The 20,358-nt window shown below is 56.7% G+C and overlaps 1 protein-coding gene across 2 annotated transcripts in view; it reads right to left on the reverse strand.

Moving 5' to 3' along the window:
* Positions 1–14,950, reverse strand: part of Sh2d3c (SH2 domain containing 3C) — a 29,046-nt gene extending 14,096 nt beyond the window's left edge. Inside the window, exons 1-3 of one of the 2 annotated variants that reach the window (XM_027943914.2) lie at positions 14,853–14,950; positions 12,764–13,241; positions 2,879–2,918 (exon numbers count right to left, since the gene is read on the reverse strand). In XM_027943914.2, coding sequence (XP_027799715.2) covers positions 2,879–2,918; positions 12,764–13,241; positions 14,853–14,889 — 555 coding nt within the window. In that variant the 5' untranslated portion in view covers positions 14,890–14,950. Of the gene's footprint in view, positions 1–2,878; positions 2,919–11,009; positions 11,128–12,763; positions 13,242–14,852 lie in introns of those variants that run through there. The other variant, XM_071600987.1, reaches the window with a different exon arrangement.
* Positions 14,951–20,358: the final 5,408 nt, after the last annotated feature.

A 20,358-nucleotide genomic window follows, 5' to 3' on the forward strand; every position in this document is an offset into this window, starting at 1 on the left:
CGGCTGCGCGTGCCTCTCGGCGGCGCGATTACCTCATCGCCTAGTCGGGGGAGGAGCGGGGAGGCGGGGCGGGGAGACCCCACCCTCCCGCCGGCGGGGAGGGGAGGGGGCCATTGTTCCTCCCTCCTCCCGCCCCCCGCGCCCAGCCCCTCGCCCCCCGCGCTCCAGTCCCGCGCGCCCCAGCCGCTCCCAGCGCGAGGAGCCGCGCCAGCACCTGCCAAGGGGGACGTCACGGCGGGCAGCGGGATGGAGTGGGGACTCCTGGGCCGGCGATGGGGGGTTCCTTCCTACCCATCTCGCTGCACCTCTCCGTGACCAGGAGCGACCGGGAGCGGGCAGGGACTTTGAATGAAATCATATTGCGAGCTGGAAAAATCCCTGCATGTGTTTGACCAAATCCTTTGTGGCCTCGGAAGTCTCGAGAGCAGGGTTTCTCAGCTCTGATTTGGAATCGCAGGAGGCTAGACCGACTCTGGAGGTGCACAGAGCTAGGAAAGCTCAGGGGTTAGAGGGTCACTCTGGGTTCAACTCGCTTCTCCTCTAACTCTCGGTGCCGCCACCCCCCAACCTCTTCTCTGGGAGCCCCAATCTGCTCCTGCGGAGAATGCCTCTGGCGAACAGCTGATACCCGTGCGCCTGTTCGGACTTCACAGAACTTTTTAAGTGACGGCTGAGCCGATGCATGGTAAATTGTCAGGCACACAGTAAGTGCTCAGTAAGTGCACGCTACTTTTTCAAGCTTAGTGCCTCTAAATCTAGACTTTTTGTCCTTGGATCATGGTCTCTCTAATGAAAAGAGAGCCCTTGGTGATGCATCAGTCAGGCCTGGTGTCCAAATCTTTTAGACAGGCTGTGTGACCTCAGGCAAGTGAGTTCACCTCTCGGGATCCTGGTAGTTTATTTTCTGAAAATACACCTGAAACTCTGAGCATGGAGCACAGAACTTTACAGCCTTGAAATTTTTGAATCCTCACATTAGAATCAAAGGATTCAGGCCAAGGTTTGGGAACTTTGGTGAAATTTCTGAAAGCTGATGCACCCAAGATGAGGGCCTTGGGCAAGGAATAGAGTTGGGAGACTATTGCTCCCAACCCTCAAAGGAGGCTTGGAAAATAAAACCAACCTCCCTTTGACTTTAGCTTCTGGGGGATTGTTCAATCAATTCCATGAACAGGTGTCATTTCATTTATAATTTTTTAAAAAAAATCTACACTTTAAACTCCACAAACTAAAGGAAAAATGCATAGAGCTAACAATGCTCACAGGGATCTCACTGCCTTGCCAGGCAGCTGGAACTTGTGGGAGCTGAACATGTCCTCTGTGTGTCCCACTGTGGGCTTTGGTCCTCCCATGGCCCCTCCCCTGAGGTATAAACAACTGGAAGAGGAGGCGGGCGGGCATCCTGGCTCACCCCACTGGCCTCAGACCTCGCCTGCCCTTCTGGGCCCATCTCTCTCTCTAGCCTTCCGTTCAGGCCCCTGTGCAGCTGCAGGGGCCTGGCTTCATGTTCCTCCCCCAGAAAGTCTTCCTGCCCCCCTAGCTCCCCCACGGTTGAAAGTCATCCCTCCCTTGGAGCAGACTCCTTGCTTCCTACGGGAGCTGCAGGTGGTGGAGGCACAGCCGGAGCCCTTCCTTCTCCACCAGCATCTGCTCAGGGTGATGCGTGCCCTGCCCTGGGCTCAGGTCCCCACCTGTGGGCATGGGCTCCTTGGGCCCACACCAACAGCAGGTTGGAGACACCACTGTTACCCCATTTCTCATGAGCCAACACTGAGGCCCAGACGGTGACGTGCACAGCCAACGTGGCAGATCTGGGATGAAAACTTGGATCTGGTGGATTGCAAAGCACAAGCCCAAACCACTGTCCTTCTGTCCTGTCCGCACCTGGATGGGGAGCCTGTGAAGGCAGGGCCTGGAGCTCCTCCTCGCCCTGGCAGTATGCTCAGGACTCAGCCTGGGGCCTGTCTGGGGTGAGTGCTGTGTAGTGGAGGGTCAAGGACATTGTGTTGTCTACGCATCAAGTTGGGTGCAATCCCACCTCCATCCTGTACCAACTGTGTGACTGTGGGCAAGTCACCGTACTACTCTGTTTCCCAGCTGCAGAGGGTGCATGAAGGCCTTCCCTGCCCTCTGAGGAGGGGAGACCTCAAGGACTTCGACCAGGAAAGAACGCCTCTCCCCTGGTGCCCAGAGCAGCATAGGGCCTGCACACAGTAGACCCTCAAATGTTATTTTGGTACCCAGGGATTTATCCCAGGGGTGCTTTACCACTAAACCACATCCCCAGCCTTTTTTATTTTTTTATTTTGAGACAGGGTAAATTGCTGAGGCTGTCCTCAAACTTGTGATCCTCCTGCCTTAGCCCCTCAAGTCCTGGGATTACAGGTGTGTGCCACCAAGTCCGGCTCAAATACTGTTTAGCATCACTATCGCTATCATCATTATTTCAAAACAGCATTTTCAACATTCCCGAGTGCCCAGGACAAACGAAGCTCTTGATGGATGTGAGCAGTGCCCACTGTCTGTGATGAAGGTCCCAGTTGTCCCTCCCGCTGCCCCTCCCAGAACGGGCACACGGCAGATGCTCAAAGACTGGGTGTCATCAGGGTGCACGAGACACCCGCGGGGCCCTGTCCATCTGGCAGGCAGGCTGGGTCTAGTGGTCACAACATCTGGACGCTGCGTCAGGGGCCAGCAGAGAACCATGGCGACCCAGGAAGAAGCTGCCGATAGGGGACCCACACCCAAGCACTGCGTCTCCCTGACGCTCCTCCTCCTGGAAACAGGCCGGGTGGTCTGGCTCCTCGCAGGGCCACCCTGGTGGAACCAGCTCTGAGCCCTCCAGGGTCCCCTGACCACCCCGCTCAGGTCCTCCTACCTTCACGTAGTCCCCACCAGTCTCCAGCTCTGCAGCGGCCCTGGAAAGAGAGCAGAGCGGTGAGTGCCCCCAGCCCAGCTTGGCCCCCAGTCACCAGCCTCTGCCCACCTGCCCGGGCCAGCACATGGTCCTCAGGGGCCCAGGGGTGCATCCTGAAGGCAGCAGGCCCTGCAGCTGATGGCACTTGATGAAACCCACGTCCCTGGCTGCTCCTCCACCCTCCCGCTGTGCAGCCCAGAATAAGACCCTCAGCCTCGCTGAGCCTGGTTTCCAATCCATAAATCAGTAGTAATGACAGCCCTCACCTAATGGACTTGACCAGGGACTCAGGGAATAATGCCTGCCACCTTCTTAGCAGAGTTTGGGTGACTTCCTGAGTCGCTGTCCTCACCTGGCTCTGGACACCTCACTGTCCTGGTTTTCTTCCCCGCTCCCTGCCTCCTCCTGACACCCCACTGCCACCCAGTACCCCTGACTCTGCACACTGGAGGGCCCCAGTGCACAACGACCCCTGAGTGGTGGTCTGGCACAATGCGGAGCCACTGCTGGGGACGGGACGGCAGGTGCAGGGAGTCCCTCCACCTTCAGAGGGCACCGCGGGCCTGGAGGAGCTGCAGGGGCTATTTCCAGATATCCCTCCTGTGAGGACGGCCCTGGTCCTGGCCTTGACCATGCCCCGGGCACCCGGGCTGCCCCTTCCACAGCCACAGGCCCCCTTCCTCCTGGGCTCCCGCTGCCATCTAGGGCATCTCCCAGTTTCACCTACAGGCAGCGCTGCTGTCCCTGTGGGTCCTGGGCCTCGGCTGCCACCGGCCTGTCTCGGTGATGTCAGTTAGTCTTTCCGCTGGCCATCTGGGCCTCGCCCGCCGCGCCCAACCACCAGGCACCAGCGGCCTCCCTTCCTAATGGATCCCGCCGCTTCTCTGGGTGTGTCCTCCCCGCCCCTCTGCCGCCCTGGCCATCCTGGGCTCTCCCTTGGAGCTGTGGGCGGCCCTCCTGCTGGCCCCCTGTGTCCACTTAGGACATAGGTCAGCTGTCATAGTCCCGGGCAGCTTCTGATCCATGGCCAGTGGGCACCAAAGCAGGCCTGGGTCTCACAAACCACCCGACCCTTGGGGGCTCCCAGCTCGCTCGCTCGCTCTCTCCAAGTTGGGGTCTCTCGCTACACTGCCAAGGTGGCCTTCAACTCCAGGGCTCCAGCCATCCTCCTGCCTCGGCCCCTCCTCACAGGTGCGAGGAGGCGTGCCCAGCGAAACTTCCTTGAATTCACTTATTTAGTGGTGCTGGGGATGGAACCCAGGGCTTCCTGCGTCCTGGGCAAGTGCTCTGCCACTAAGCCACACCCAGCCCTCTCTCTTGAAGAACAAAATTGACCCTCCCTTCCCTGAACACATAATTCGTTATTCAGGTTGGAACTTCTCTCTCCCTGGGACAGGAGGGGGCTGCCTTTATTATAGGTAAATAGGCATGAACTGGGTCAGCTGTTGCCACTCTACAAGGCCCTGTGGGGTCTGGTGGTACCCCACTGCCTCTCTTGCCACCCCTCCAACATGTCTCCCTCCATCATTCTGTCCCTCGTTCTGCCTCTCATTCTGCCCCAGCTGCATTGACCTCCTTGGTAACTCATTCCTGCCACAGGGACTTTGCACCTGCTCAAATGCTCTGTTTAGAGTGCTCTTCCTCCAGATCTTCATGTGGCTCCCACTGCCCCCACTTTACTCAGGGTTTCACTTAAAGTCACCTTCTCAGAGTACCCGTCCCCAACCATCCCCCCTGGAAGAGCCCCTTGCCCTTCACTTGGCCTCTACCCTGCTTTACCTTCCTTAATTTTTTCAACCCCTGCCTGAAATGACCTCTGTGCATTTATTTGTTGACTGGAAATTATGGGTTGTGTTGATTTTGTCCCATTTGCCGTTGAGCCCGAGTCCCCAACATGATGCCTGGCATACAGTAGGAGATGAGAAGGTGTTGCTTAAATTAATGCAGGAGCAGCGGACGACAGCCCCCGCCCGCCAGGACGGTCAATCTTCCCATCAGGCTGGGCCCTGCTTCTCTGGCCAGGAAGGGTCTCCTCCTTCATCTGCATGGTGTGGAGGGAGGGCGGGACCATGGGAATGTCTGATGTTCCAGACAAGAGAGAGCTGAGCTAAGAAAATCCCAGGATCCCTCCAGCTCTGAGACTAGGGCTTCCCTTTGAGCCCCTATTCCCTGTCTTGGCATTCTGGGCTTCCATATTACTAACTTTCCCTCCTCAAAAGTCCTTCCTGACAGCTAACCATTGTCCCTCAAGCTGTAGGCTTCTGTCTGTCCAGCTGCAGTGGGAGTGAGGTGAAGCAGGGACCTCCCACACCCTCCACCCACTCTTCCCGGGTGAGGTGTCCCATCCCAATGCTTCCGGCCATTCAGGCCCGGAAATCCTCCCGCTGCGGGAACAAATTGGCCGGGACACTGGGATCGACCCGGCGCTTCCTCCGGTTTCCTGTCCACTTCCCCTCGAGCTCTGGAGCTGAAGCAGGGCCTTGGGGATGGGTGCCCCCCAGGGATCGGCCTGGGTGGAGCCCGTGAGGGGGGCCAAGGAGAAGTCCCAGGTTGGGAGACGGAGTTCCGAGGTCCCACTGCAGCCCGCTCACCTCACCCTGCCACTCGGCCACACTCCAGGATCCCCAAGACACGACGTGACCATGTCCACTGACCGTCTACCACCATCCCTGGCCTGCACCAGCACCACTGACCTCCCGCCTCCCTCTGGGGCCCTGGGACTGTCCCACCACAGCGTCCTGTTAAAATGCCATCCTATGATCCCAGCAACTTGGGAGGCTAAGACAGGAGGATGACAAACTCCCAGGCCAGCCTGGGCGATTTAGCAAGAGCCTGCTCCAAAATAAAAAATGGCTGGGGATGCGACTCAGTGGTACCCCTGGGCTCAACCCCCAGGACTAGGGGGTGGTGTCAGCTCACACTTGCCGCTGCCCCTCCCCCAAGCCCAAGTTCAAGCCCAGCTTCTCGCTGAGCTCCGCCCCCACCCTCGCCCACCCCTCAGAGGCTTTGCACTTTCTGTTCCCTCTGCTAGAACACTTTTCCTTATAGAACCTCCCAGCCTTCCGCCCACCTTCAGGTCTTCTTTTTAGGGTCTTGCTAAAAAGTCCCCTCCTCGGTGACGCTTTCCTGCCTGGCCATGTCACCAGAAAATAGGACCCTCCTAAAGTCCAGCCTGCACCCCTGCTTAATTCTGCCATTTCCTTGGCCTTCACGGGCTCCTGTGCATTTCAGCTCCCCCATCAACTGTTCCACCATGGCCACACCCACTCCACTAGGCACTAGGCAGGGGTCGGCTTCTCTCCTAGAAGAGTGGGGGAACCCCACTTTTTTAGCAGATATCCAATTTTTTCTTTCCTTTTTTTTGGTGCTGGGGATGGCACCCAGGCCAGTGCTCTACCACGGAGCCACAGGATACTTTCCTAAGTGAATGAATGTCACTACAGCCCTCTGTATCTCTAGTCCTCCTGGCTTGGCCTCTGCAGGTATCCCTCCTCTCTGCCCTTATCCTTCCTTGCATTCTGGGCTCCTCAAACTTCTCCAAAGAGTTCCATCCCCCTGCGGCCTCAGGGCCTTTGCACATGAAGTTGCCTCTGCCTGGGCCATCTTCTGTCCCTTATGACCAGGGTGATTCCTATTTAGCCTTCAGACCTCAGTTTGCTTGGGGATATCTAGAATCCTGTCCCTCTCACCACAGTGACAAAATCCAGATATCAAAACATCCATTTGTAAAAACTCTACTTCAATAACTAATTAATTAATTTCTTATTATATGACTTAAAAGATGCTTCCCTTCTGATCTTAGTGGTGAAATCAATTAAATAATAGTGACAACTGAGCTGAAACTGGCCCATTAATCAGCGGCATTAATTATTTAAATAACCAGCCCCTTTAACTGCCTGTATTAACTGATTCCTTCTGATAACTGATACCACTTATTGCATACATTAGCTTAATTAATTGCATTAATGAGCAGTAATTAGAGCCCATTATCCTTTAGTTCCCAGTGCATGTGTAAATCTGAACTTCACCTTCAGGACCTCCATCCCGGGCCTGCAGGGACCCTGGAGGGGAAGGGGCGGGAGACACTGGCCTCCAGCTCCATCCTGGCCCTCCAAGTGGTGGCCTCATCCGGGTGTCCCTGGCACCTCGGGCCTGGCCACACCCCACGGCGGAGTCTTCCCCCTTCTGCCCACCCCTTGTCCCTGTCTCCTGTAGCTGGAGCCCAACCCCCTCATCTGAGGAGTGGGCACACGGTAACCATCTCCCTCAGGCTCACAGGAGACGGAGGGCGCAGGCCTCCCTAGTCCACCTGGGGCCCTCCTGTGCCAGTCCTGGGGGACTGTAGTGTCCTTCCCTCTGGCCCTCACTCACTGTGGCAGACAAGCAACAGCACCTTGGTGCTGAGGGGCCATGGACAAAGAGAGCAGGTGGAAAGCCCCATTGCTTGGGACACCGGCCACAGGGCCTTGCACCCTGCTGGAAGGACCTGTTAGCCCAGCCCTGCGCACCGGGCAGGGAGGGCCGTTCTCCAAGAGCTTTGATTCCCTGGTGGTGCTGCGCCCTGAGCTGCGAGACTCAGAGGGGACTGCCCGCCAACTCCGTGCTCTCGAAGCCCCACCTTCCAACAGAGAAAGAACACTGAAGCCGGAGGCTGGCCCTGGGGACATGGCTGCTCAGACTAGCACCTGCCAGCCCCAGGCTGGAGCTCCGTGCTGTGCCCTAGCAGGTGGGCTCCCCGAGAAACTGGGAGCTGCCCCGGGTGGAAACGGGGAGAAGCAGGGAGGAGGGGGCCACACTGGAGCCCAGAACCCATGTCAGGAAGAGGCGGTGGGGGGAGTGGGCGGGAGGTCCCCTGGGGCTCTCGAGAAGGCCTTCAGCTGGGGGTGATACTGTGACCCCAGCAAGTCCCCTCCCTGGCCTCAGTTTCCCCTTCTATAGCAGCAGATCCCATTGGCACTCTCCCTGCCATTACAGGCCTCAATCCTGAGGAGCAGGTGCTGCTCTTGGGCCCAGTTTACAGACGGGGAAGCTGAGGCTCAGAGAGGAAAGGGATTTGCTCGGTTGGATACAGACAGCCCCTTGGTGTCTGAGCTGCCGAGATTCTGACCCCCTCCTCCCCAGTCACCCCACACAGGCCCAGCAGCCTGTGAACAAGGTCCCCTGAGGTTTGGGATGTGGCTGCAGCTGGGGGTGGTGGAGCTGTGGGGGGAACAGCCCATCCTTCCAAGCAGGCCCAGTTCCCACAGACCAAGGCGTCCGGGGGTCTCGGGGACTGTGAGAAAGTTCCACAGGAAATGAGAGCCAGGAGCAGCTGGGGCCCTTCAGAAGACAAGGACCAGCCGCCTGGAGCCCAAGGAGGCTGCACAGGCTGGGCCAGCAGGACCCCTCCCCCGGTGGGTAATCGCTACCAGATGCCCGGCAGCTGACGTCACTCTGCAGGGCTGAGAGGGTCGCGGGACTCTGGGGAGAGTTGGGAATTCTTGGACCAGGATCAACATTCCGAAAGGAAATGGGGAGGGGCGGGTCCCAGCCCGTTCTTCGTGCCTGGCACCAGAGGGGGGCAAGGGGCAATGCGAGGTGCTCCACTCTCCTTCAGGGTGCCACCTTGTCCCAGTTTCAATTTCTTTCCAAACAGCCCCCTTGAGAGTGGAGGTTGGGGACCTGGGTCTTGGGGGTGGGAATCAAAGGACATTTGGGTGAAGTACAAGACAGGCAGGACTGCAATCAGATGCCTGTGGGGAGAGAGAGGTCCTCTTCAAACAGGAGCCAGGGGCTGGGGGCGTGGCTCAGTGGTAGAGCACTTGCCTAGCAACACACACACACCCACCCACAACAACAACAATAAACAAACACACTAAACACAATGGGGCCTTCCCCTGATCAAGGCCAGACAGTGTCCATCATGCTGAGGCAAAGCTAGGTCCTTGCTGGGGCCTCCCAGGCCCTACATTATTTAAACCCATTTCCTCTGATCTCTCTTCCCACCTCCCCATCTGTCCCATCTGCTCTGCTCCAGCCATTCTGGTCTCTGCTGTTCCTCAAGTAGGCTTCCACCTCAGGACTTTTGCACATGCGGGTCCCTCATCTCCTTTGTTCAAGCATCACTTTCTCACTGAGACTTTTTTTTCCTGACCAACCTTCCTATATAGCCACCACCAGTTACTTCCCCCAAGACTAATTTCTTTACCTGATTTTAAATTTTCCTGGTAGCTCTTTTCTCCTCTAGTTGCCCTTATACCTCATCTACCTACTTTACCATCTGTCTCCCCACCCTGGAATGAGGACCCAATGAGGGTGGGTTCTGTCTGCTGTGCTCACTGCTGTCTCTCCAGAGCTAGGACAAGTCTGGGGCATAGTAAATACTAAAATGTACGCAGTAAATATTAAGATGAACGAAATGCCAACTGCACTGAGGGAATGATCTCCAGCATGTTATTAACCTCTTTGGTGTCATCATTTGTAAGGTGACTCTGGGCGCCTTTCCAGGGCATTGTGGAAAGTCATTTGAAATAATGGTAGAAGAAGCTTGGAGAGGACTGGGCTGGAGCTCAGCGGTAGAGCACTCTCGCCTAGCACAGTTGAGGCACTAGGTTCCATCCTCAGCACCACATAAAAATAAATAAAGTAAAGGTATTGTGTCCATCTACAACTAAAAATATTTTAAAAAAAGAAAAAGAAAAGGCTCGGAGAGTTTTACTTGCAGGAGTGAAAATGTGGCTGAGCCATTAAGCTTGTGGGCTTAGCAGGGGGTCAGGCCTGGGAGCAAATCTAGGCTCCTGTGTTCAAGCTGCGACTCCAGAAGAATCCTTTCTGCTCTCTAAGCCTCAATCTCCTCACCTGCAAGATGGAGCAATAGAAGTATCCACTTTCAGGGACCCCTTGGGTGCTCGCCCCTTGTAAGCAGGATGGTGATCAACTCTGGTAGGACCCTGGCCTGGCAATTCTTTGCATCGCCCCTTGCCCCCCTCTGGTAGAGGCAATTGGGGACCCCTTCCCCTCTCCAGGCCTCGCTTCCTCTGTTGTAGCAGGGGCTGAAGAAGGGTGCCAGGCTCTCTGGGAAGGCCGCTGGGCTGCGGGGAGCTGAGGGCCCCTCCTCCCCTCTTCCTCCACATCCCTCATGATCTCAGCAGGGAACAGGGCACCAGGAAACTCCTGCTGCCTCACCTCTTCCCCTTCCTTCCTCCAGCCCCAGGTGCACCCTGCCTCCCAGGGGGTGGGGGAGGGATAGTCTCCCCAACTCAAGGAGCAGCCACTGGAATGACTCCCTGGGAGGTCCAGGAAGAGGCACCCCATCTTGCTCACTGCCAATTCTCAAATGCCCTCCTCCTCATGCTGTGTGGACCCTCAGAGACCATCTCAGGTCCATGTGGGCTACTGGGGAGCGGGAGGCCTAGGGCAGGGCAATCCAAGGACCCACAGGGAAGGCTGCTCTCCCGGCTCCCTGGCACAAGGCTAAGGTTTGGGGACTCTTAGAGAAATACTCCAACCATCCCTGGTGGGCAGGTGGGACACTAAGTCCCAGAGCACCAGGAAGGAGCTCAATCTGGCCTGCCAACCCCTACCCCAGGACACTTTGGGAGATGGGGGACAAAGTCTCTCCACTTCTTTGGTCAACTCCAGGCCTGATGCCAGAGGCACCTCCAAGATCAGCCAGCCTCTGCCCACAGGGGAGAGAGGTGTGGGCTGGCCTGGGACTTGGCGCTCTCGGTTTCTCAAGACCCTTGTCGGAGCTCTGGCTGGGCCAGGGGAACGTTCCCAGTGGTTAGGGGCACGGGCCCAGAGGTGTGCTCAAACCTGGTGCTGACTCCCACCAGCTGAGAAGCTGACAAGCAAAGCTTTGTGTCCTCATCTACTAAGTGGGGATGACAAGAGTCTCTCTCTGCTGGGACTGTCGTGGGGACAAGACGGGTGGATGCTCGGCCGGCAAGGAGGCAGGGCAGGGGACAGAGTCACACCCAAAGGAAGCTGGCTTAGAAAAATTCTAGATGCTAAACCCACAGCCGGTTTGTCTGCCGCCTCCGGAACGCGGATCTCCCCCTCAGACCACTCCGGTCCCCCGCTGGTCCTCCCCGAACCCAGCTCGGTCACTCACCTTCGGGGCCCCAGCGCGGGGCACCTTCTGCCCACTGCGGTCATGTTTGTCCACGGTCGCAGCCTAGAGCCCGGGCACCCCCTCAGTCCGGCGGCTCCCTCCTTTCACAGGCCGCCGAACTCAGGAGCCGAAAGCGGGACTTTGGGGGCGGGGCCTGACCTACAGATCCCGCCCCCGTCACGCCCCTCCTCTGCTCTTTCCCACTCCAGGGATAACGCCTCCCCATTGGCCCCGCCCCTCTGCTCCCTTGCTCCTCCCCGTGCCCGTCCGTCAAGGTCCAGGGCCGGGAAGGCCACGCCTCCCGGAGCACGCCCTCTCCAAGGCCCGCCTCCCCCGCTGATCGCCTCGCAGTCTGGAAAAGCCACGCCCATGGACACGCCCTCCGCCCCGCCTCGCCCCGCCCCACCCGGCTCCCGCGAACCATTCAGCGTCCCGGGTGCGAGGGGCGAGGCTCCCGGCGGAGTCTCAGACTGGGGGGTGCCGGAGAACGCCCCGGGACCTATCCTGCCTTCTTCCCTGATACAGTCATTCTCTTCCACCCCTGAATGGAGCCGAGTTTAGGAGGCAGCCAGGGTTAGTGGAAAGGCATTAGTTTTATTAATTGTAAATAGCATTCCCACTTAGGGAGTGTTTGCAGTGAGCCAGGAACTGTGTTAAGATTTTTTCAGGTGTTAGTTTTGAGTCCTCACCACAACCCTACAAGGTGGGTGCTATCGTTGTGCCATGGATCAGATGATAAAGCGAGGCTCAGGGGAACAGACTTTCCAAAGTCAGGCAGCCTAACAGGCAGACATGGATTCACTCAGTTTTACAAGGTCCTGCTCCTACTGAATGGGGGTCTGGACTCAATGACAGCTCAGCACACAAAGACTGCGCTTAGTGTCCCTGGGAAAAGCCATCAAAAAAAAAAAAAAAAAAAAAAAAAGGTCCTGGACCCAGCCCTGGAGTTGGCCAGCTGGCTTTTTTTCTCTTTATTTCCGACAAGCACAGCTCATTGGTGTGACTTGGGAAAAGACTGAAAAGCTAGCGACTCCTTTGGCTGGAGTCAGGGATCTCCAGGGGTCTGAAGCGCAAGGCCCTGGTGTTTTGAAGGTGCTGGGTACAATGAGGTGGAGGAGCATGCAGCCCCTGGAGGCAGGCAAATCCCAGCTCCATGGACCTTGGCTGAGTCTCACTTTCCCAATCTGTACATGGGGCTAATAATAGAATACAGAGTTTTCAGTGTGATAAATGCTTTTGAAATAGGAGCTATTATCATATTATTGCTATTTCCGTTTTTGCATGAACTCAGCTTCCCTATAACCAAGTTAAGTTGACAAATGGTTTTCTAGACCCAGTGGAGAAATGTCATCATCTAGCAGATCTGAGTGATTCATGCGAGGGGTCCAGGGCAAGGATCCAGCAACAGGATCTTGTGCCCTCCCTGCTGGAGGCTATCAAGGGCTTTGGAGTCAAGTTCACATCCTAGTTTTGCAACTTGAGAGATGTGCAGCCTGACCACGGCATATGACTTCTGCTTCCTGAATCTCAGTTTCCTCATCTGTCATGTGTAAACAGTAACAGTATCTCCTGGTGAGTTTTCTTTTGAGAATCACAGGTGAAGGGTTCAGCACAGTGCTGGGTCTATACTAAACACTTGGTTAATGTGCAGTTTTTCTTTTTAGCACAGATGTTTGTGCAGGGAGGCATATTGGTAGGAGGCTGGAGACACCATCCCTGCAAGTCCACTCTCCCCTGCCCCGGTGGGTACCTACCCTTCTGGGTGCACATCCCTGGGAGCTCTCTCCTCTTCTATGTCTGCCATCAGGTCCTCAGGCTTTCTTGTAGCGTCTTCCTCCACTGCTGAAAGGTCAGATCCCACTGTCGAGGTGCCCTCCAGGGGGGCATCAGCACCCCCTATCACCTCCTTGGGTGCTTCCAAGCCTGGCAAGTCAGGCAGATCTCGAGGTACCAGGTGGGGCTGAGGACCCACCTCCTGGGCCTTCTGCACAATCTTTTGGTTCCGAGTCCTCTTGATGCCAGGGCGAGGCATGGTGCCCATGTGGCTATACATGTCACTGGAGCGGGCATAAGCTGGAGGGCTCTTGGGAACTGTCACCATGTCATCCTGGGTGGCTTCAAAGGTGTCAGACTCCAAGTGGGACTGGGCACTGATGGGGGTTGAAGACCGTCTCAAAGTGAAGGACCGAGGGAGGTTGGAGAGACTCCCAAAGCCCTTGAACTTGAAGAACTCTGGCAAGAAAGAAGGGAAGGAAAGGGAAATTAATGGCAATGCCAACAGGAACATAATAACAATAAAAGTACCCAGAGAGGGTCCCAAAGAGTTGGGGGCTTCATTGACACCCCCTCTCATCATTCTTACACTCCCAGAAGTGGGAGACCACGGCAGCTTGGAGTCAGAGCCCTGGACTTGAATCTCTGCCGTTTCATATTCTGGCTGTGTGACCTTAGGCAATCACTTGTTCTCTCTGATCCCCTTCCTTCACATCAGAAAAATAGGAATTATAGTATCTACCTTCTATGGGTCACACAATGACAGTGAATTCTGTATTTGTGTGTGTGTGAGTGTGTGTGTATGTGTGTGTGTGTGCGTGTGTGTTAGATCAGGGAAGGGAGTGTCCAAGCCAGTCTGTGCTCATGGGGTGAGGTTGAAGGGAAGAGGGGGCGGTCACCAGCGTGAGGGTCCCCTTGTCTGTGGTTTTCTCCTTCCTGTCGGCTGAGCCCATGTTCCTGACTCTGGCGACAGTGCTTGGGTGATACCATCTCCCCATTTCCGCAGGGGTACACAAGCATGTGAGGCCGCTCTTTCCTCCCTGGGCTGTGGGACTGTCCCTCCTCACAGCCACCACTTGACTTCCTTAAGGCCTCCAGATGAGCAAAAAGGAAAAATGCTGGCATTTTCCGCTTTCTAGGCATCCTCCATGCTTCAGATTCTCACACCCACACTGGAAAATGGGTAGGATGCCCCCATTTGACAATGATGGAAACTGAGGCCCAGAGAGGGGAACGGACTTGCCCACAGTCACACAGCAAGGCCCAAGGCTCTGCACTTTGGGTGTGAAAGCTCCGGGGCTTTCTTTCCAGCCTTGCCCACCCCACCTGGTCTCAGCCCACCAGACAGCTCTGCTGTGCCACTGAGGCTGCGCCACTGGCTTTGCCACTGGGCATAGGGATCTGGAGGGATGGTAGTGGAGGCAGGGAGGGAAACTGAGGCCTGAGTCCAGGACTGGGCTGAGCCTTGCTGGATAGCCAGTGAGGTCCCAGTCAGTCTCTGGCCTCAGAGTTTCCATCTGTGAAATGCAGCCACACCGTCCCTCCCCTCCCCTGCTGCTGTCAGGTCAAAGGAGACAGGGGACAGGAGAGGTCTGCTGGACCTGAAGGCCATCCACCTAGGGTAAGAGACAGAGCAATGGTGGCTGTACCCCTCCCAGCCTGATTCTAGTAGCTCCCAGCCTCCTGGCTGGTGGGACATGGGACAGTGTCCCATGGCACCCCCACCTGCCCCTCCAAGCCCAGTAACTCCCAGTGAGAGCCAGTGAGAAGCCAAGCCCGGGGCAGGGAGGTCAGAGAGAGCCAGAGATGAGCAGAGCAGGGACTGAGAGTCGGGATAGGGGGACACAGAGACCGAGAGAAAGAAGGGAGCAGAGATGGGCACCAAACTAGCTAGAGCGACAGAGGGAGCCTGCACCGGAGCTGGCGGGAGCGGCGTGGCATCCCTCTGGAGGCAGACAGATGGACACAGAGGAAACAGAAGGAGGCCGTGCTGCAGGGCAGATGTGAGGGAGGCCGGGGCGGAGGGAGGCCGGGGCGGACGGTCAGAGGACAGAGGACAGCCGCACTCACTGAACTTCTTGCTGGTCTTCTTGGGTCCCTCCGTCATCTTGGCGAGCTGCACGGAGCCAGGGCAGCTGGGGTGCCTCCCCCACCACCCCTTCCCCTTTCTCTCGCCCTCTGGCTGCTTCCTCTGTGTATTTTTAAACCACTGAAACTCCCACAGCCCCACCCTCCCACCCTCTCTGCAGGGGGCGGGGGCTGGGGCCTCCCCAGTCAGATCCCAGCCCCTGAGGGCCGCCTCCTCGCTCTGCAGCAGGGCAGGGGCAGCTGCAAGCCCAAGGGGCCTGGAAGGTCTGGGGAACAAGCCACAGGCTCTGGGAATGTAGCCCATTGGGCTGAGGGCCACTGGGGACCTGGCATCCACTGTCAGGGGGTCTGGCCCACAGGCGGGGATGGCAAGGGGACAGGGCTATGCGCAGCTCAGGATATTCTAAACCCCGGTGCCCGGGAGACAGCCTGACAGCGACAGACAGGAGACTGCTGTAGCCTGGGTAGTGCCCTGGGCCACCAGGTCCAAGTTCAAGTCTTGGCTGGCCACTCTGTCACCAGTGATCTTCGGCTCACCTCCCTGAGTTGGTTTCCCCTTTGTGAGCAGGGAGGCCTGCAGTGCCCACTACATAGGGTGCCCTGTGGCAAGCAGAGTCTGGCATAGGATCAGCTCCTGCCATGGTCACTTATTTCCAGTCTAGTACACACGGTGGCTTGGTGTACCATACCCATTGGACAAAGATGGAGAAACTGAGGCACAGAGAGGGAGAGGGATTTCCCTAGGTCACACAGCAGGTTGGTGGCACAGGCTGAGTTATGCTTTGCCCTTCAGATTCCTTAACCATGGGATGGTAATTTTTTACTCTACAAACTTCCTCTGTGTGTGTGTGTGTGTGCAGAACAGAGATGAGGAAATGCAATCTCCCTCATACAGGGTGTCCGTGTAGACACCTGTAGAGGCTGTGAGCAGATGCTGGGGTTGGGGTGCCACAAAATCAGCAGCTGCAAACTCAGCTCCGTGTGCTAAGTCCGTTCCATCTCTGAAGCCTCAGTCATCAAATCTCTAGAAAGGGGACAGTGCAAGGTATGCAGTCAGCCTGCAGAGGCTTGAAATTCTTTTTTATTTTTCCTTTTGATGCTGGGAATGGAACCCAGGGCCCCAAGCATGCCAGGCAAGCGCTCTACCACTGAGTGACAACCCAGCCCAGGTTCAGTACTTTTATCCTAGCCCCCAAGCTGGCCACTGCAGTTGTGAGAGGGAACTAAGGTCACCTGGGGCTCCTCCTACATCCTCCATAAAAATCATGCCCTGCCCCCAAATCAAGTCACCTGGAATTGGAAGCTGCTCATCATCCAGCTATAGAGTCTGAGGTGCCAAGTTCCGAGCCTGCGGGGGCTCCCCAACCCCCTGGTAGCTGGAAAAAAGTCCTTGGTGGGGGAAGATCTAGGGACTTCTCATGCGGTGAAGAGGACCCCAAGGACCCGAGAAGGAAAGGGACACAGCCCTTGAGACCATAGCAGCAAGGTCCTGTTCACAGATAGGCCTGGACAGACCAGTGATCAAAAGTTCAAGTGAGCTGGGCACGGTGGGGCCTGCCTGTAATCCCAGCGGCTCAGGAGGCTAAGGCAGGAGGATCGCGAGTTCAAAGCCAGCCTCAGCAAAAGTGAGGCGCTAAGCAACTCAGTGAGACGCTGTCTCTAAATAAAACACAAAATAGGGCTGGGGATGTGGCTCAGTGGTTGAGCGCCCCTGAGTTCAATCCCCAGTAGCAAAAAAAAAAAAAAAAAAGTTCAGGTGAAAGAATGAGGTTTCTGAGCCAAGGACTTGGGGGAGAAGGGGCAACAACTCCAACCCTTGCTTCTGAGCACTGAGAACTCCCAGACATGGAGCTGGAACCCTCCACACCATCCACACAACAGACCTGGGAGACAAACTCTGGCCCTGCCCCTGTTTCACAGATGAGGAAACCAAGACTAAGGAGCAGAATCCTGACAGACAACCAGGTGCCCAACTCTCACGCTGCTGCCCCTTCCCATCTCTGGGTTGCCGTCAGAGGGGCCTAAAGCCTGGTGGGGAGCTTCTTAATGGAGGCAGAGGGTAGGTCACTGGCTTCTCCCAGGGAGTTCCAGTGTGACTTGGGCTAACTGCTGAGCTGTGGCACCAGCCAGTGCTGGCTTCCTGACCTGCTGTGTGTCATACACAAGAGACTTTGCCTTTCTGGGTCTCAGTTTCCTCACCTGTGAAATGGGATGGTCCAGCAGCACCAATAGGTGGGAGAATTCCCTGGCCAGCACACTGTGAGTCTGAGCAACTGGAGGGTGGGTGCCCGAGCTTCACGGGGGTAGGCCTGGCAGACACTGGTGAGCGGGCACATGGTGTGAGACCTGGGAGTCGTGGCCACCGAGAGGCTGTGTTGCTGAGGTAGAGGCGCTTTGTCAGCAAGAGGGCCAGGCCCGCCGTTGGCCGGGGCGCCAGGGCAGTTGCCGGCATCCCCGGGAGAATGAATGGGGCTCAGTGTGGTGGCTCCGCTGAGCTCAGAGCCCCCTTTGTGCTGCCTCAAGTGGCCGTTGGGAGTGCAGCCAGTGACCTGCTGGCGGGTGGCTGTCCCCCAGGCCCTCCTCAGCCTGCACTGGAGGCCAGCCAGGCTGCCCCCCTGCTGCAGCCCTGGACACTGAGGAGCTCCCTCCCTCCAGGCTCTGCCTCGGGGACCCCGCCCCCAGGACACCCTGCTTCCCTGCCCTGGCACGGGCGGCTGCCTCCTTGAGTCCCTCTAGGGCCAGCTTGAGCCAGGGGCTCCCAGGAACCCTGCTCTGGTTTCAGTTCCCACCTCCCAGCCCCTCATCCCCAACCTGTGACTCAAGCAGGGACAATGCGGGGGGCTTCTGGAGGGGAAGGAGAAGACAAGCCCAGGGAGGGGGCAGGTACTGTCAGGGATGGAGACCTAAGTAACAGGCATCAGCCAGGGCTGGAGTGGCGGCTCAGTGGTTGGGCGCTTGCCTAGCCTGTGTGAGGCCCTGGGTTCGATCCTCAGCACCGCATATAAATAAATCAATAAAGATCCATTGACAATTAAATAATTTTTAAAAAAGGCATTAGCCAACCTGAGTCCTCACCTGCATGACCTTGGGCAAGTCGGGTCACCTGAGCGTCTTTTTTTTCCCCTTCAACAAAATGAGGCAAATACAGCATCTCTCACACGATTCATGGCAGTGAAATAAAATGTTAATACTGGGGGGCACCACTTGCACCTCACTCACTCGTGTCTTTATTTGCATATTCCAAACAGACTTCAGGCTTCCCGAGATGGGGCTGGGCCTCCCCATCCATGTGGCCCTCTTCCTCGGGCCTCTCCTATAAGTGCTCAGTGGAGGCTTTTCCCTGGTTTGACCTGGTTGCCTGGTATTGGGGGCAGTACAGGACGATGGCGAATGACCCTGGACTTTGAGAGCAAAGAGAACCAGCTTTGAATCCCAGCTTCAGAGCTTCCTGGCTGGGTGGCCTTGGCCAGGCCACTTCACAGCTCAAAGCCTGTTTCCTCTTCTGTCATTTGTGCCCAACCATAGCAACCTCCTAAGAGGGATGTTGTCAAGTGTCAGGGCCAGACCCAGTGAAGCTTGTGGGAGCAAAAGAGCCATGGCTGGAAGGGCCATGGGTGTCACACGGCCATTCTCTGTCCTGTGTCCCCCATGCATTGACTGTACCACAGGCCAAGCCTCCACCCCACGAGCCTGTCTTCCTTGTCCCCTCCACATCCTCACTCCTTCCTGGCTGGGAGAGAAAAAGAGAGGTCCCAAACCAGAGTCAAAAACTCTCAGTAGGGATTCCACCTCTTGGGTCCCCTTCTTCCTCCGGGAGAAGTCTTTTCTGCTGTTCTTTAATAAACTTCTAATTTCTACTCTGAAAAAAAAAAAAAAACTCTCAGTGGCTCCCTTTCCTGCCCCGTGCCTCAGTTTCCCTGTTAGATGGCGGCAGGACCGGAGGCTCTTGAGGTCTGTTCAGCCAGTCAGTCAACAAACATTTACTGAGGACCAGCCTCATACGGGGCCTTGCTGTTCAGCCAGCCCACTGGAAGCAGGCAAAATTCCCCTCCAACCAGCAAAGCAGAAGCCCAGGAGGCTGGGAAGTCACTCATGGCCTCTTGGTCCCCCAGGGTTTGCCAGCCGTGATGATGGGAGGCTCCAGGCCCCGGCAGCTGGGCGGCCTTCCAGCCTGCTCCTGACCCCTTCTGCCTGCCTCCCCTAGCAGCTGCCAAGGGCCTGAGGCCCTGAGGGGAAGTGACTGACAGATGTCAGGGTTCAGGTCAGGGATGCTAGGGTGGAGGTGACAACATCACCGGAAACCTTGCTAGGGCTCCTGCTCACAGGATGTGACTTGGCAGGGGGCTTGTGGAAAACAGGCACCGGGCCCCAGTCTGAAAGTCCGGTAGTGGAAGCCACATGAGCCCAGGACAGGTCCCCCAAAGCCATTGTCCCCTTCCACATCTTACATTGGCACCCATGTCCTGAGGCTCCGCCCTGGCTCCACCCCTAGCTCAGATGGGTGGGACCCTGATATGGGGAACATGTGGGGTTTGTGCCAGACTGACCTGGTTCAAATGCCAGTATGGCCACTGTGATGTCAGCTCTGAGGCTCAGGGTCCTTATGTGCACGGTGGAGGTGAGAGCGGGGCCTGCCTCACACAGGTCAGTGACAACTGAGATAATTCCCACAGAGCATTAAGTGTAGAGCTTGGACCATTTACTTTCCCTCAACAAATTGTAGTTACAGCAATTATTATTTTTCTCCCTCCCTACCCCTGATTTAGCCAATCCTCCGCCTGCTTCTAATAAGTAATATACTTGTAAAGTGTGGCCCCACTGCCCCAAAACCTCCACACTGCCCAGCTTCTTGGTCTAATCCTCAAGACTCTCCTTGGCAGAGGGATAGGTCACCTTTCCCCAGAACAGGACCTCGTGGGACATCAGGGTCATCTCCTCCCAGGAGGAGGCTTTCAGGTCAAGCCGCAGGGATAAGAGCTTGGAGCAATGGGGAGGGCTTCATGAAGGAGGGCAGGTAGCGGGTGGGGTGAGATCCAGGGAGCACTGCCCTGAAGGCAGGTGGGCTTGGGAAGCTGGGAAACAGTAGGGAGACTGTGGAGCTGGAGCCTGCCAAAGTGAATTGGAAAGAGCAAGGGTCACACTCAGGGTTTTCCTAAAGACAGTAGAAGATTTCAGAAAGATTTGGCCCTAGCTGTGCAAGGATCAGGCGGAAAGGCCAGACTGGAGGGCCAGGACTCGGGCTCCCTCCACAATAGGCTGGAGAGGAAGGAACAGATTGAAGGGATGAGGCAGAGGAGGCAGAAAGGACAGCTTCGCTGGGCTGCTCTGTGGGGAAGAGCTGAAGGAAGGATCAGGGGGCTCCTGGAGCCAGGAAGATTCTGGAGAAGGGACAGGAGGACGGGCGCAGAGTAAGTGGTGGACATGGTGCTTGCAGAAGGACAGTATGCCTCCAACAACCCCACTGCTGTCCTCTGGTCAGACTATAAAT

This window comes from Marmota flaviventris, chromosome 13 (genome assembly GCF_047511675.1).
Source record: "Marmota flaviventris isolate mMarFla1 chromosome 13, mMarFla1.hap1, whole genome shotgun sequence".
NCBI lineage: Eukaryota > Metazoa > Chordata > Mammalia > Rodentia > Sciuridae > Marmota > Marmota flaviventris.